This window comes from Haliotis asinina, chromosome 1 (assembly GCF_037392515.1).
Source record: "Haliotis asinina isolate JCU_RB_2024 chromosome 1, JCU_Hal_asi_v2, whole genome shotgun sequence".
Classification (NCBI taxonomy): Eukaryota; Metazoa; Mollusca; class Gastropoda; order Lepetellida; family Haliotidae; genus Haliotis; species Haliotis asinina.
In genome coordinates this window covers 86,543,083-86,556,976 of record NC_090280.1, presented here as the reverse complement: position 1 = coordinate 86,556,976, position 13,894 = coordinate 86,543,083, and the positions used below count along the sequence as shown (strand labels likewise).

Below are 13,894 nucleotides of genomic sequence, written 5' to 3'. Positions count from 1 at the left end.
TTGTTTCGGTAAGTGCATACCGAAAGGTACCAGAATCTGCAAAGTTGTATTTTACGTTGCATGTGACCTTTAACGTTCAACGTTTATAAAGACTATTTTGCCTAGTGGTTAAATCATTCGGTCGTCACACCGATGGCCTGGCTTCGATTTCCCACGTGGATACGATGTGTGAAGCCCATTTCTGGTGCCCTACACTAAAAGCGGCGTAAAACCCAACTTACTCACTCTAAATGTCATTCAAACACCTATTACCTAAATTATATTAATTTTCATCTCACGGTTTAGGCTTGCGGTTTTGATCTGGAAAAAGAAAGAGAAAATAAGGTATCAATTAGCGCTCGGTACTGTGGCTCACCTGCTCCTAGTCAACAGTTCAAAATGTCCAGTTTATCGAACGAGATGTGACGAGCGAACGCTTTAACCACTAGACTGCCCCACCATCCCGAACGACATTTAGAAGTGACACACAAAGGGAGATGCAGACTAAACAGATGAAGCTAGCAAATATATTGTACATATAAAACTGTCATGGCTCATGAAAAAATTCAAATCTTGACAATTCTCTGTTGTTATAAGACAAACTTTTTACGCGATACGAGCCTGGAGGGAAATTGGCACTTTCCATTTTAAAGATTTCATTTGTTGGCTCCAATGAAGACAAAGTGAATAGTTTCAGATAATGATTAAACCTTGGCGTATTGCGTATGTTAACACATACTAATAGGTGTGATGGTACAGCGCGGAGCGGACTGGAGGCAGCATCTTTCAGTACACACAGTACATACATCTGACATGATGGGTACACACAATACACATACATCGCCCTACCATCAGTGTTTGCACTACCTTGATCCACCAGTTGGCCATCAAGGACTGCAGGCTTTAAAATGTACAGGTCCTGAATGAAATTTGCAGACCCATTTTGTTAGTCAAACCAATAAAAACAAAATGCACTACAATGAACACAGTTTCATACTGTATCTACAAAATTAATTATCGAAGACCATGACACAGAGAGACATATATATTTTAATAAGCACTGGTGATGTCATTCCTCTGAAACACTGAAACACCAGGAAGTGGAACTTACAGTTATCGTAACATGATGAATCATGGACGGTTCTCGAACCTTAATGAAAATATGGGAAAGATTCTGGTTGAAAGAGAAATCAACAAACAAATCCACAGAAGGCGACAAGGGCCTGCAGATATTTGAAACTGCTGGCCCGATGCAACAACAGCCGGCGTCTCCGGACCAGCGATTTTTTCGACATAATGACTATACACAATACCCACTGATCGTGATGCCATCAAACCACCACGTGACTGAAACCGTTCTGAACACAGCGACATAAAATATACACATGATCAATAGTCCCTGAACTGAGAAACTTAACAAACTGAAATAATGTGACAAAGGCCAAGAGAATTCGCTCAGCCTGTGAAGGTTTCAGTCGTGTTCCTGACATGAACTACTCAATTTAACTGCGCTTGCCTTTCCTTTCGCCAGTAGTCACAGTCCCTAAACCACAGTCCTATTTTCCCGACAGCCTAGCCCTCCCTGCAATGCTAAAGCCCTAAATGAAGCATGTCTAGAATTACTTAAAATTGCATCTATTCAGAGACTAAGCACTAGTCTATTCTGGGAGTAGTGCCTGGATGCACACTTTGATTGGAGTCAGGACCCGAATCGTCGACTGGCAGTGCATTCCGTACGCACAGTGTGCATACCTTATAACTGGCACAGTATACACAATTCTAACGTTTAGTCTCTGAACATGTATATAAATTTTGATCTTAAATCAACCCATTTTAATTGTGAAGGATTCCCCAGTCAGATGGGAAATTCAGGACCTGAGGGGATCTAGACTTGCTTCATTCATAGCATTGCAGCAAGGGTTAAACAGTAGGGGAAACAATGTGGCTCATGGACTGTGTGCTCAGTACACAGAGACCGTGATATCAGCAGGTCTCCAGATGACCGACATGGTTCTGAACACAGCCACATATAATATACACATGATCAATAGTCCCCTGACTGAGAAACCTTAACAGGCACTCACGTGTGTAGATACAAACCTTCACAGCCTGCAATAGTTTTCAGTCGGGTTCCTGGAGGGCAGCAGCTCCAGTGAACGTCATGTGTCATTGTTTTGTGTCATTTGTACCTGAATATTCTCACTCAAGGTATCTCATGACCTAAAATTCGGACAAGCACTGAATGGATATATATGTAGAAGGCGGCCTCGACTTTTGGGCGTTGTAAAACGCCGACAGCGATCAGTGAATGGGCTTAATGCCCACGTGTTGCTATATTTGTACATGGATGGAGGGGAACCTGTTGTAAAGTGACAATTCTTCTTCTGCGTTGTACAAGGTTGAACAGAGATGTGTGAGTTGGATACCTGAGACCTAGATGCAGATATATTGAGCTGATCTGAAGGTATTACACTATCCTCATTATCATACCGGTAACCATACTGACGTCTGCACATTTATACACGTCATGGTATTTGGAGTAGAGGAGGTGGGCCATGTCGACCACATCACGAACAGTGATATATAGTGCATTGACACGACTGGCGTTCAGTAGCTCGTGCACTAACTCGTCACGTTAGTTACACTGTTCTGTCCAAATGCCATACCTTTTTGTAGTTGCTTTTTGTATCTTTGCTGTTACGCTTGCACCCAGCAATGTTCCAGCTCTAGGACGGTGAGAACAATCGAGTCTAGACAAGAGAGTCCTGTGATTTTATATTTTGATGTTTTATATGGCTGTTTTGAATGCTTTTGTTTGTATTGTTTGTTTGTTAAACAACGCCTCACTCAACATTACTCCAATATGGCGGCGGTCTGTATGTAATCTAGTATGGTCCAGGAAATCCAGTGGTCAACACCATGAGCCTCTACGCAATAGGGACATGACAACATGTATTACTGGTACCTAGCCTGGCCACCCAATCCCGCTAATCGTCTTTTCGGACAAGCATGGTTCGCTGAAGACCAATTATTACCCGGATGTTCGAGAGTAAAGACCTCTTGTAAGCCGAATCTTTCTGAATTCCATACCAAAACTACATGAGAGATTTGTTTACGTTATCGCTTTACATTACTGACCGATTCAGCTTTCATTGTCTGTTATGTTCCCGTATTCCTTTTAATGTAAACAATTGACTTTCCTCTGCATGTGCTTGTTACCGGAACTGACAATGAGTAGGATAGGCTAACCTTTTGGTGAACACCTGGTGTCAACGTAACACATATCATCATAAACTAATGCTCATTATATCATCGGAATCCGAAATGAATGATTATTATTATAATCAAAAGATTATGTGGCCAGTTTCCACCAATACCTGGCACTGATTACGTACGGCTAAGCCATTTAATGCAACCTTATGCCACCAACCCATTGGTATAGAAGATTAAAACCCGAAGTAAGGATGGTATTAAAGTGATATAATTATTTAAGATATTTCAGATAAACCAAAAAGAATGTTCAGACAAAGTGTTTGATAATTTAATCCATGCACCTTAAATTACGGATGGTCTCAAACCGAATTTTCAGCTATCAAATATCAGCAGGACATTCAAAGTAATGAGGGGCTTAACACACGAACGCCGGTCTCTTGTCTGGTTAGTTATTCTCGGTGTGACATATATATTGACCCAAACCCACCCAATTTTGCACGTACTAAATGTGTCTCATTCTCACTAAATGAATTATCTAAAACCGCTAGACTCTGTCAGGTTTCGGTGTCTTATAAGACCATTCGCTTTAGGTGCTGCAAATTAAAGGAACACGTTTTCTCTCGAATTACATTAAAACTAAAAAATGTTTATGCATCGTTGCCTACCCCTAGATCAAGTCTAAACGCCGGCTCAGATCCAGTGTGGTAGGTAGCAGACGCGGTGTCCTTGGTAGGCAGGGTTCATAGCCTTCACTGCTCGGGTTGGGGTAGGTCAGTTTAACAGTTGTTTTTTTAACAGAAAGTGGGACCCCATCATTCCAGCGACCTTTCTGTGAAAATAGATTCATACATGTAGACACAAATTGATCAACTCGCTAACAGAACATGGGACATCACCCGAGAACATATAGTAGTATATTAACTAGACTCGATACAAGATTGAAACGCCAAGGTTGCCGAGAGGTGGAAACTTTCACAGATATCCGTATGCGGTCAATCACTGTTGTGTCGAACTCAGTTGTCCCGAAGTAAATGCTTAGCGTTTATTCCTGCAGTCATTCCTTATGTGATCATCATTTACAGGTGTGTCGAATTTTCGGTTTTCGGAAGTAAAGGCTTAGAGTTTATTCAACATGATCCAGCGTGACGTATATTAGAATAGTGCTATGATATGATACGACGCGATACGATAGAGTGTGAAATGATAATCAAAGGCGCCACATGCATGAACATATAGATATGCTAAACAGCAAAAGAAGAGTTACACTACGACTGCTTTGTTCTCGGGTGTAGTATAACCAACCAAAATATTGGTTATACTACGGGGACTACTTTCTTCTGTTCGTCTGCTTCTTACAGAGACAAGGACATGCAAAAGTTCAAATTAACTTTTATTTCAGAAATTACAATTATGCAACCTTGACATTGACCGTAAATTTTGGACCAAAGACTCAGCGTCACACGTGGTCGTCGTCCTCGCAGAGCCTTGATGACCCGTTTACTTCCACTGCTCAGAATGTTGCTCACCATCTCATCCTGTTGCTCGTCAACACTTTTATACTCCCGGATGCCATTGCTTAGAACTGTGCCCAGTGGTTTGTGCGATCAACTGCTCATCCACACCGTTGTCTCGAGAATAAAGAAAATACAATTAGAAAATGTACGTTATCAACTACATATTAGCAGAAATATTGAAAGAATTAATTTCAACTTCATTTTGTATCTTTTCGTTATAAATCCAATAAATATTGTTGAAAATACTAGGACGAATTTTTCGCTACGCTTAAAATAACGGGATTACTGTGGTGGTTGCTAGGGGCTCAGCAAATTTGTACATAAAAATATTAAAGATTAAAGACTTCCGCTAATATAGTGGTGGTGTCATCGCTTTTGAACATACTAGTATCCTGCAGGATGGTCGCTTACACAATGTACATGCTTCTGTATAAAACCCACCACCACCCTACTAGCCATAAATGTATGAACGGTCCCTATTGTAGTGCGGGGAAATGTTCCGGATAATTGTTGTCCATAATTATTAACATATTTCACATATATTATTTACCTGGACATCTTTCGGGCTTGAGTGCAATCTTCATAATCATATTGTCATCTTCACAGTCGGTAGAAGCGACAACATCCTCGCCATCTGATGAATATGCCAACGTGGTCGACTGCACACGAGCCACACGACTTATGTTGATGCTGACGCACGTGATAATTGTGCACGGGCGATAGGTTCGGCACGTGACTACATGTCTGTGCCGTATTACCTCTGGTGTGCCACCATGCAAAACACGAAACATAGCAGAAACTAAATCCCACACTGGCGCTGAATAACAAGAAGGACACACAACATTATATAATATTGTAATATGATGAGGACGAAACTCCTATACTTAGATTCTACTTTAAGTCAAAACAAAGACATTCAGAGAACACCTTGCGAGACTATTGTCATGTGTTTAATATAGAAAGTACGGTTCATTTAACACCCGCACAAGCATTGTGACAAAAATGAGTACGTGTTAATATTAACTTTTATTGCTATTTTTCACCTTCACGGGGTGTTCTTTCTTCACTGTCGTAGTCTAAGTAAGTTATACGACGAGTATGAGCAGCTTGATCCACGAACTGGTTGGTTATACTACTTGCCACTTCGCTTCGCGGCTCGTAGTATAACCAACCAGTTCGTGGATTAAACTGCACACACTCGTCGTATAACCGATACATATAATCGATTGCACAGCTTCAGTGACGGTGTATTCAGAGATATGATCAGTTGCGATATTCGGGCCAGGACTAGTCTTCAGACTTTTGTTTGCATTATGTAACCATGAAAAGAAACCGTGCTTCATACTTCGCCTCAGCCTACTTTAAACCTTCGTTCACTTTACACGAATTACTTTACGACAGCCCGCTGACACTTTTCTATGTACAGCCAGCTTACACCTTACGTTACACCAGCATACTTAAATCATACGTTTCACCAATATACTTACACCTCTGTTTTACACGGCCTACTAACACCTCTGTTTATACGGCCTACTTACACCTATGTTTACACGGCCTACTTACACTACTTACACCTCTGTTTACACGGCCTACTTACACCTCTGTTTATACGGCCTACTTACACCTCTGTTCACACGGCCCACTAAGACCTCTGTTTACACGGCCCACTTACACCTCTGTTTACACGGCCTACTTACGCTTCTGTTTACACAGCCCACTTACACCTCTGTACACCTCTGTTTACACGGCCTACTTACGCCTCTGCTTACACGGCCTACTTACAACTCTGTTTACACAGCCCACTAACACCTCTGTTTACACGGCCTACTTATGCCTTTCTTTAGACGGCCTCCTTACACCTCTGTTTACACGGCCCACTTACACCTCTGTTTACACGGCCTCCTTACACCTCTGTTTACACGGCCTACTTATGCCTTTCTTTAGACGGCCTACTTACACCTCTGTTTACACGGCACACTAACACCTCTGTTTACACGGCCCACTTACACCTCTGTTTACACGGCCTACTTACACGTTTCTTTACACAGTCCACTTACACCTCTGTTTACACGGCCCACTTCTTACACAGGCTACTTCCACCTTAAGGTACACCAGCCTACCTACACGTTAATGTACACCAGTTTACACATTTCTAATACGGCCTACTTACATCACAAAGTACACCAATCTACTTACACCTTTCTAAACACGACCTGTCTACGTCTTTTGTAACACGACCTACTCACGCTTTTCTTAACTACTTACACGTTATTTTACACAGTCTACTGACACCTTTCTTTACACGGCCCACTTACACCTTAACGTACACCGGCCTACTCATAAGTCTTTACACAGCCTACTAACGAATTAATTTGCACATTTAGTTACACAAGTCTCCTTACATTTTACTTTTCACAGTCTACTTTACCATTCACACAACGCACACACGTGTGCGCGCGTGTGCGTGTTTATTTTAGGAGACGGACTACTTGTGCCTACTCGTGGAGTAAAACTGACAGATAATGCAGTACCACCATCTGTCAGTATACGACTACCGTTTGTTACTACTCAGTAACTGATTCATAGATCAGTGACCTCATTTGATTGTTCTGATGTGTTGATATTGTCACATATTCCACTGGTATTAGAGTTGATTCCGTGACACATGTTCTAAGAATATATCTGGACACATCTGCCGTTTAAGATGGGATTCAATGGTTTAGCAACATGTGTTGATGTGTGTATAATCAATACATGCAATTGGAATTTGTATGACGCTCAGTTCAACAGAGGACTCGTGAAGGTCCGAGTTAAATATTGATCTTCAGTAACCCATGCTTGTTTACACGGCCCACTTACGCCTTTGTTTCCACAGCCCACTTACACCTCTGTTTACACGGCATACTTACGCCTTTCTTACACAGCCGGCTTACACCTCTGTTTGCACAGTCCAATTACATCTTTCTTTACACAGGCTACTTCCACCTTAAGGTACACCAGCCTACCTACACGTTAATGTACACCAGTTTACACATTTCTAGTACGGTCTACTTACATCACAAGTTACACCAACCTACTTACACCTTTCTGTACATGACCTGTCTACGTCTTTCGTAACACGACCTACTTACACCTTTCTCTACACGACCTGTCTACGTCTTTCGTAACACGACCTACTTACGCTTTTCTGAACTACATACAGGTTATTTTACACAGCCTACTGACACCTTTCTTTACACGGCCCACTTACACCTTAACGTACACCAGCCTATCTATAAGCCTTTACACAGCCTACTAACGAATTAATTTACACATATAGTTACACAAGTCTCCTTACATTTTATTTTACACAGCCTACTTTACCATTCACACACCGCATACACATGTGCGCGCGCGTTTATTTTAGGAGACGGACTACCTGTGCCTACTCGTGGAGTTAAACTGACAGACAATGCAGTACCACCACCTGTCAGTATACGACATGTACTGACGGAACTCCTGGCTGAGGTTTTATCAATGAGTGTTTGTTTCCGATAGACTACTCGACAACATCATGTTCCATAGCTGGTTGTGTGTTTTGTCTTACTTGGACGTATGTGTCTTCAATGTTTCTGCTTGTTTTGTTTGTTCGCTAAACAATGCCTAACTCAGCAATAATTCACCTATAAGGCGGCGGTCCGAATATCTGAGTCTGGGACAGGTAATCCAGTGATCAACCTCATGAACATCGATCCACGCTCTGTCACATCCTATGACAAGCATGGGTTCCAGAATACCAATGCTAACCCCTTCACTTGTCTGTCGTCAGTATTACCCCTGAAGGTCCGGGGTAGAATATCCCTTCAGCAATACATGCTTGCCATAAAAGGTGACTATGCTTGTCGTAAGAGGCGACTAACGGGACCGGGTGGTCAGGCTCGCTGACTTGGTTGACACATGTCATTGGTTCCCAATTGCGCAGATCGATGCTCATGTTGTTGATTACTGGATTGTCTGGCCAACTCACTCACTGTGTGAATTGGGAAGTGGCTATCGTTGCAGAAAGTTCCAGGCCCGTGTGTTTCGCTCGTTTTGTCGCCTCGAGGCTTTCCTTGACGAAACTGTTCTTTTAGCAAATACCACTACCCAATGTTGTTTACGTATGTAAATGTGGTAACGATAAAATAACGTAAGAAGCTGTGTGAGCGTGCCCCAGTTTCTACGTCGAGTGACAAACAGGTTCTCGACTAACAAGCCATTTTGTAGACATTGTAATATTATAACCGATTTCCCTAAAATATAACTAAATTAATCATATAATTTGAAATGTACGTCCACGTCCTCCGATGTTGAAAGCAACAAACCCGCGTGGCTCTTGAATATCCACACTGACCATAAACAACGACAAGACAGTGGACACGCCCCCCGACTCCGTCAATAAACATAATTGACCCTCTTACCTAAATTTATTAACATTACTTAGCCTTGTTCCACCTCCCGCCGGCAGCCTTTCCAGGAGGGGTCTCTGCATGGTCTATTTCTGTAGAGTTTAACATGAGGAGTGTACATAACATCAGCGAAAACGACATTCCCATGCGTTATTGCTGTTACACGTGTTGTCTATTTCGCAGTAAGGGCTTGTTGTGCATTGAGGCGAGAGCCGGCGCGTGGTGAGATTCGCAGACAGGAGGAATATGGTAAATATAGCATGGCCTTATTTCAGTCAAATTGTGCAGCGCGGCGAGATGTATCGATTTGGTGGCATGAAAAAAGGCAACGTTTCGTGAGCTCGCATGTACCTAACAGCTGATTGTGATGCAATATGTATTGGAAGCTGCATATGGTATCAGTTGATATCCAACATTTCCCCGGCGGGTTACATTGGTGCCATTAGAACTATACCTGTGTTCAGGGGTGATACTATTATTATTCTGGTGGCTGGTATAGCTTGGAAATAGATAATCTGTTCCCGAAAATCCACGGAACCCACATGTTGGAATATTTTTGCGATATCTGTTTGGCAATCAGGCTGGCAGTCTATTGTAGCAGTGCATGTTTGGCAACCGAGATGTATGAGAACAATTTTAATATGCTGTCAGTATAATGTTACCATATTTGCTTGGTAATCAGAATAAGTTTGCAACATTAGCACGGTAACTAAGATATCAATATATCAGTATATCATTACGATATCTGTTTTGCAATCAATCTATGACAAAAATACTCGTTTGGCAGCCAAAGGCACCGTGTTCAGCTGTGATATTTGTCTGATAACCCATCTGTTAGTATTTTATAACGAGTTTGGGGGATACCACGCTGTAAGTAATGATTACAATATTTGCTTGGTAACCAAGGATATCAGTATATCATTACAATATTTACTAGGCAAACAAAATATCGGCACAGTATTATCCCCGTCCGTACGAACTGAAATATCTTAAGAACCGTTGACTAGATTCTTTTCATACTTGGTAGCTAGGTTAATCAATAGGCCCCAGTCAGGTTTGTGACCTTGACCTTCATGTCAAGATCCAAAGGGGACTTTAACGTTTAACCCTTGTCAAGTTATCTCAAGAAACGTTCACTGGATTTTCGTCATATGTGACGCCAAGGTCATAGCAACACCTTGAAGATTTTAGCATATTAACCTGCATGTTAAGCTTGTCAGCGAGATATCTCAAAAACCTTTCACTGTATTCCTTGATATTTGACTCCAAGCTTCATCTAGCGAAGGCGCAGGGCCCAGTCGATTTTGGTGACATTCACGTAATTGTCAAGGTCACGGCGAACCACGAGAGGTAGAATATCCATAACATTAGGCCCCAACTTCTAGAGTAGCAGAGTCAAAGAAGCCGTCACAATCGTTTATCTGTGTCTTGTTTATCTCCAGTAACCACGAAACATGAGCGTTTGCTTCCTTTGCTCAGCAGTTTAGCCATATTGCAGACTACCTAGTCTGTCTCACAGTCTCTGAACCACATCATTCTGAACCTTTTCCCCCAGCCATTTCTGCCCAAAATGAAGCAATGCTATATTTCACCAGTTCTGCAAATCCCCTCTCAATGGGACTACTTGCAGTGGAAATATGTATTGATATCAAAATTATATTTATTCAGAAACGAAGAGTTAGTCTGAATGAAACCTTACACAGACTGCATTTTGTGTAAGTGTTGAGCAGGTATATATTGGTCAATCCAAACAATACGGGAAATGTTCAATATGGGCAATGTTCAGTATATTGGTATTGTAACGTCCAAAGATGTGGTGCTTGTACTCAGCCTTTCGTCAGTTGTATCCAATCATCAAAGATGAGCCTTGAGGGCTTATCAATATGTCCTGCCAATACATTTAATCATTTGGTGTAGATAGTCAGGTGAAAATTATGTAGTTATTCGAAGGATACCTGAAACTGAAATCCAGCCATTGTCCGTAACATGTGTTTATTAGAGTGTTTGCTGTCTGTAAATAATCCAGGACCCGTGAAGGTCCCGGGGTAGAATAGCCCTTCAGAAACTCATGCTTGCCATAAACGTCGACGATGCTTGTCGTAAGAGGCGACTAACGGGATCGGGTGGTCAGGCTCGCTGACCTGGTTGAAACATGTCATCGGTTCCCTATTGCACAGATCGATGCTCATGTTGTTGATTACCGGATTGTCTGATAAAGACTTCATTATTTACAGACCGCCGTCATGTTGCTGGAATATTGCTGAGTGCGGCGTAAAACTAAGCTCACTCACTGTAAATAATCCAGACATGATGAGCATTCCACATACGTCAACAAAGTCAGTGGCGAAACACTGACGGGGAAACGCAACATACAACGACCTTTTTTTACGCCGCACGCCAATATTCCACCAATATGACGGCGTTCTGTAAATAATCGCGACTGGACCAGGTAATCCAGTAAACGACTTTGATGTCTATTCCTTCGCGTGTTCCATGCATACAGGTGACTATTGTTTAAAACATATTTCTCGAAACCATGTGAACGTTTAGAGGTAATGTTCTCTCTTTGACAAGTAACAGGTTCGGGGTGTTTGTATCACCGACACTATGAACGCTGTGGAAGCCAAGTGAATGCAGTGTCGGGTTTGATTCAGCGATACGGCTTCACTGAGTGAACATTTGGTGCCTTGTCCATTCAAAGACATTGAATTATGCTGAAGAAACGAGTGAGTTACTGTGTTTGGTTTTACGCCGCTCTAGGCAATATCCCAGCAATATCACGGCAGGGGATACCAGTAATGGACTTCCTTTGTATGTACCCATGTGGGAAATCGAACCCGGGTCTTCGGCGTGACGAGCCAACGCTGTTACCACTCGGCTACACTACCAACCCTAAAGAAACGAAAACAACAGTTAATTCTTGAAAACCTATTGGTATCAGTTTTTTCCCTACACGTGTCTTGTTGAGCCAATGCTCCTGTCACGTGACATCGGTCAGTGTGTGGGTGAGTGACTTTTGTTTTATGCACCTTTTATTCTAGCAATATCACAGCGTGGGACACCAGAAGTGGACCTTACACATTGTACCCATGAGCAAGGTCTGGGGATTGCATTCATCATCCATGTGCATACCTAACTAGTTGAGTCCGACAGGCAAGAGCCGGATCATTACAATTTTTAGGGCAGCCTAGTGGTTAAGGCGTCCGCTCGTCAAGCTGAAGACTCGCGTTCGATTCCCCACGAGGGTCACAATGTGTGAACCCTGGTGCCCTGTTGTGATAGTACTACAAGCAGTCAAATCCCTCACGGGTTTGTCAGAACTAAACACATGCTCTGAGTGTGTGGGTTCGAATCCCTGGTGGGACTCAACTCCAGAGAGTACTAAAAGATAGCGTAATCCCAAATATAACATTAAGCTGAGTTAGGTTTTACGCTCTCATCTGAACACCCAGGTAATCCGAGGCTACCCAATACCTGAATGTAGCGGATTTCATACATTGTTATTTATGTATTCACGTTGTTTTGTTTGCAGGTCACTGTCACCTAACATGACTGACCGGAAGAAGGGTCATGAGAGGCCAAGTCGATATGGTCTCCCACTACCTGAAGTCTGCCATCTTACTCTGGACAAGTCCACGATACAGGATCGAGCTGTCTTCATTATCGGCGACGTCCATGGCTGCTACGATGAACTCACAGAATTGATGGACAAAGCTCGGACACTGGACGACACGACTTTGTTTGTGTTTGTTGGGGATCTGGTCAACAGGGGCCCAAAGTCCAAAGAGGTGGTCAAGTTTCTCCGAAGAACAGACTGCTACTCCGTTCGGGGAAATCACGAGGAGACGACTCTGCGTGAACATGCTCGGCTTTTAAAGGATCCCGGATATGATTTACCGGAACGATACCAATACATCCGGAAATTTGATGAAGGGGATTTAGATTTTCTTAAAAGTCTTCCTTATACCATACGCATTCCATCTTTACAAGCCGTTATTGTCCATGCTGGTCTTGAACCAGGAGTTGTTCTCGAGGAACAGTGTTTGACGGCCATGACACACATGAGGAGTTTAGTCCAGAGAGAGGCTACGGACCCAACCCTAGTCCCATCGAACAAGATCTCTGAAGGCGTGCCTTGGGCATCGTTGTGGACGGGCCCTGAACATGTGTATTATGGCCATGACAAGAAAAGAGGCTATATGGAATTTAAGTTCGCGACGGGTTTAGACACAGGGTGTGTTAATGGGGAACGTCTGACCGGTATGTTTATTAATGGATGTCGTAAAACATTGACTGTACCTGCCCGGAAACAATACTGGGTGGACATACCATAGAAGGACGTTGCTGTAGGTCCTGATTAGTAGTATCTTCGATATCCACAGTGCATACGTTCCGATAAATTGTCACTATACCGTGGGTGCATCTACTGTCCGATGATCTTATTACCGCCATTGCCTGGTTTTTTTTAACCAGTCAGGTGTCTTCGCTGGGGAGTTGAGCGAACCAATCACAACCCACTTTCGCATTTTAATTATCTAACCGATTAAACTTAGCAACACAAAATATGTAGAGGTTCCCTGAAAGAGGTAGGTGTTCTTGCATTTTTGTAAAAGTTTCGGACCTGTCAGTTTGTCCGTATGATTTTCCCCAAATCTAAGTCGCACTCACCTTTACAGTTGTCACTGCTATGTTTGTTGACACTTGCAAGTTCGACTGTAACGGCGGTTTAGCTGCAAAGGAGGTGATAACATTATCCGGAGC

At 42.6% G+C, this 13,894-nt stretch overlaps 1 protein-coding gene across 1 annotated transcript; it reads left to right on the top strand.

The window, feature by feature from the left end:
* Positions 1-2,373: 2,373 nt before the first annotated feature.
* Positions 2,374-13,516, top strand: LOC137298982 (bis(5'-nucleosyl)-tetraphosphatase PrpE [asymmetrical]-like). The gene is made up of 2 exons (XM_067831417.1): positions 2,374-2,443; positions 12,666-13,516. Exon 2 carries the CDS (start codon positions 12,682-12,684, stop codon positions 13,465-13,467), a length of 786 nt encoding a protein of 261 aa, XP_067687518.1. The 5' UTR covers positions 2,374-2,443; positions 12,666-12,681; the 3' UTR covers positions 13,468-13,516.
* Positions 13,517-13,894: the final 378 nt, after the last annotated feature.

Bases quoted from the DNA above. Each gene is read 5' to 3' on its own strand.
- LOC137298982 (XM_067831417.1), top strand. From the start codon at position 12,682: ATGACTGACCGGAAGAAGGGTCATGAGAGGCCAAGTCGATATGGTCTC.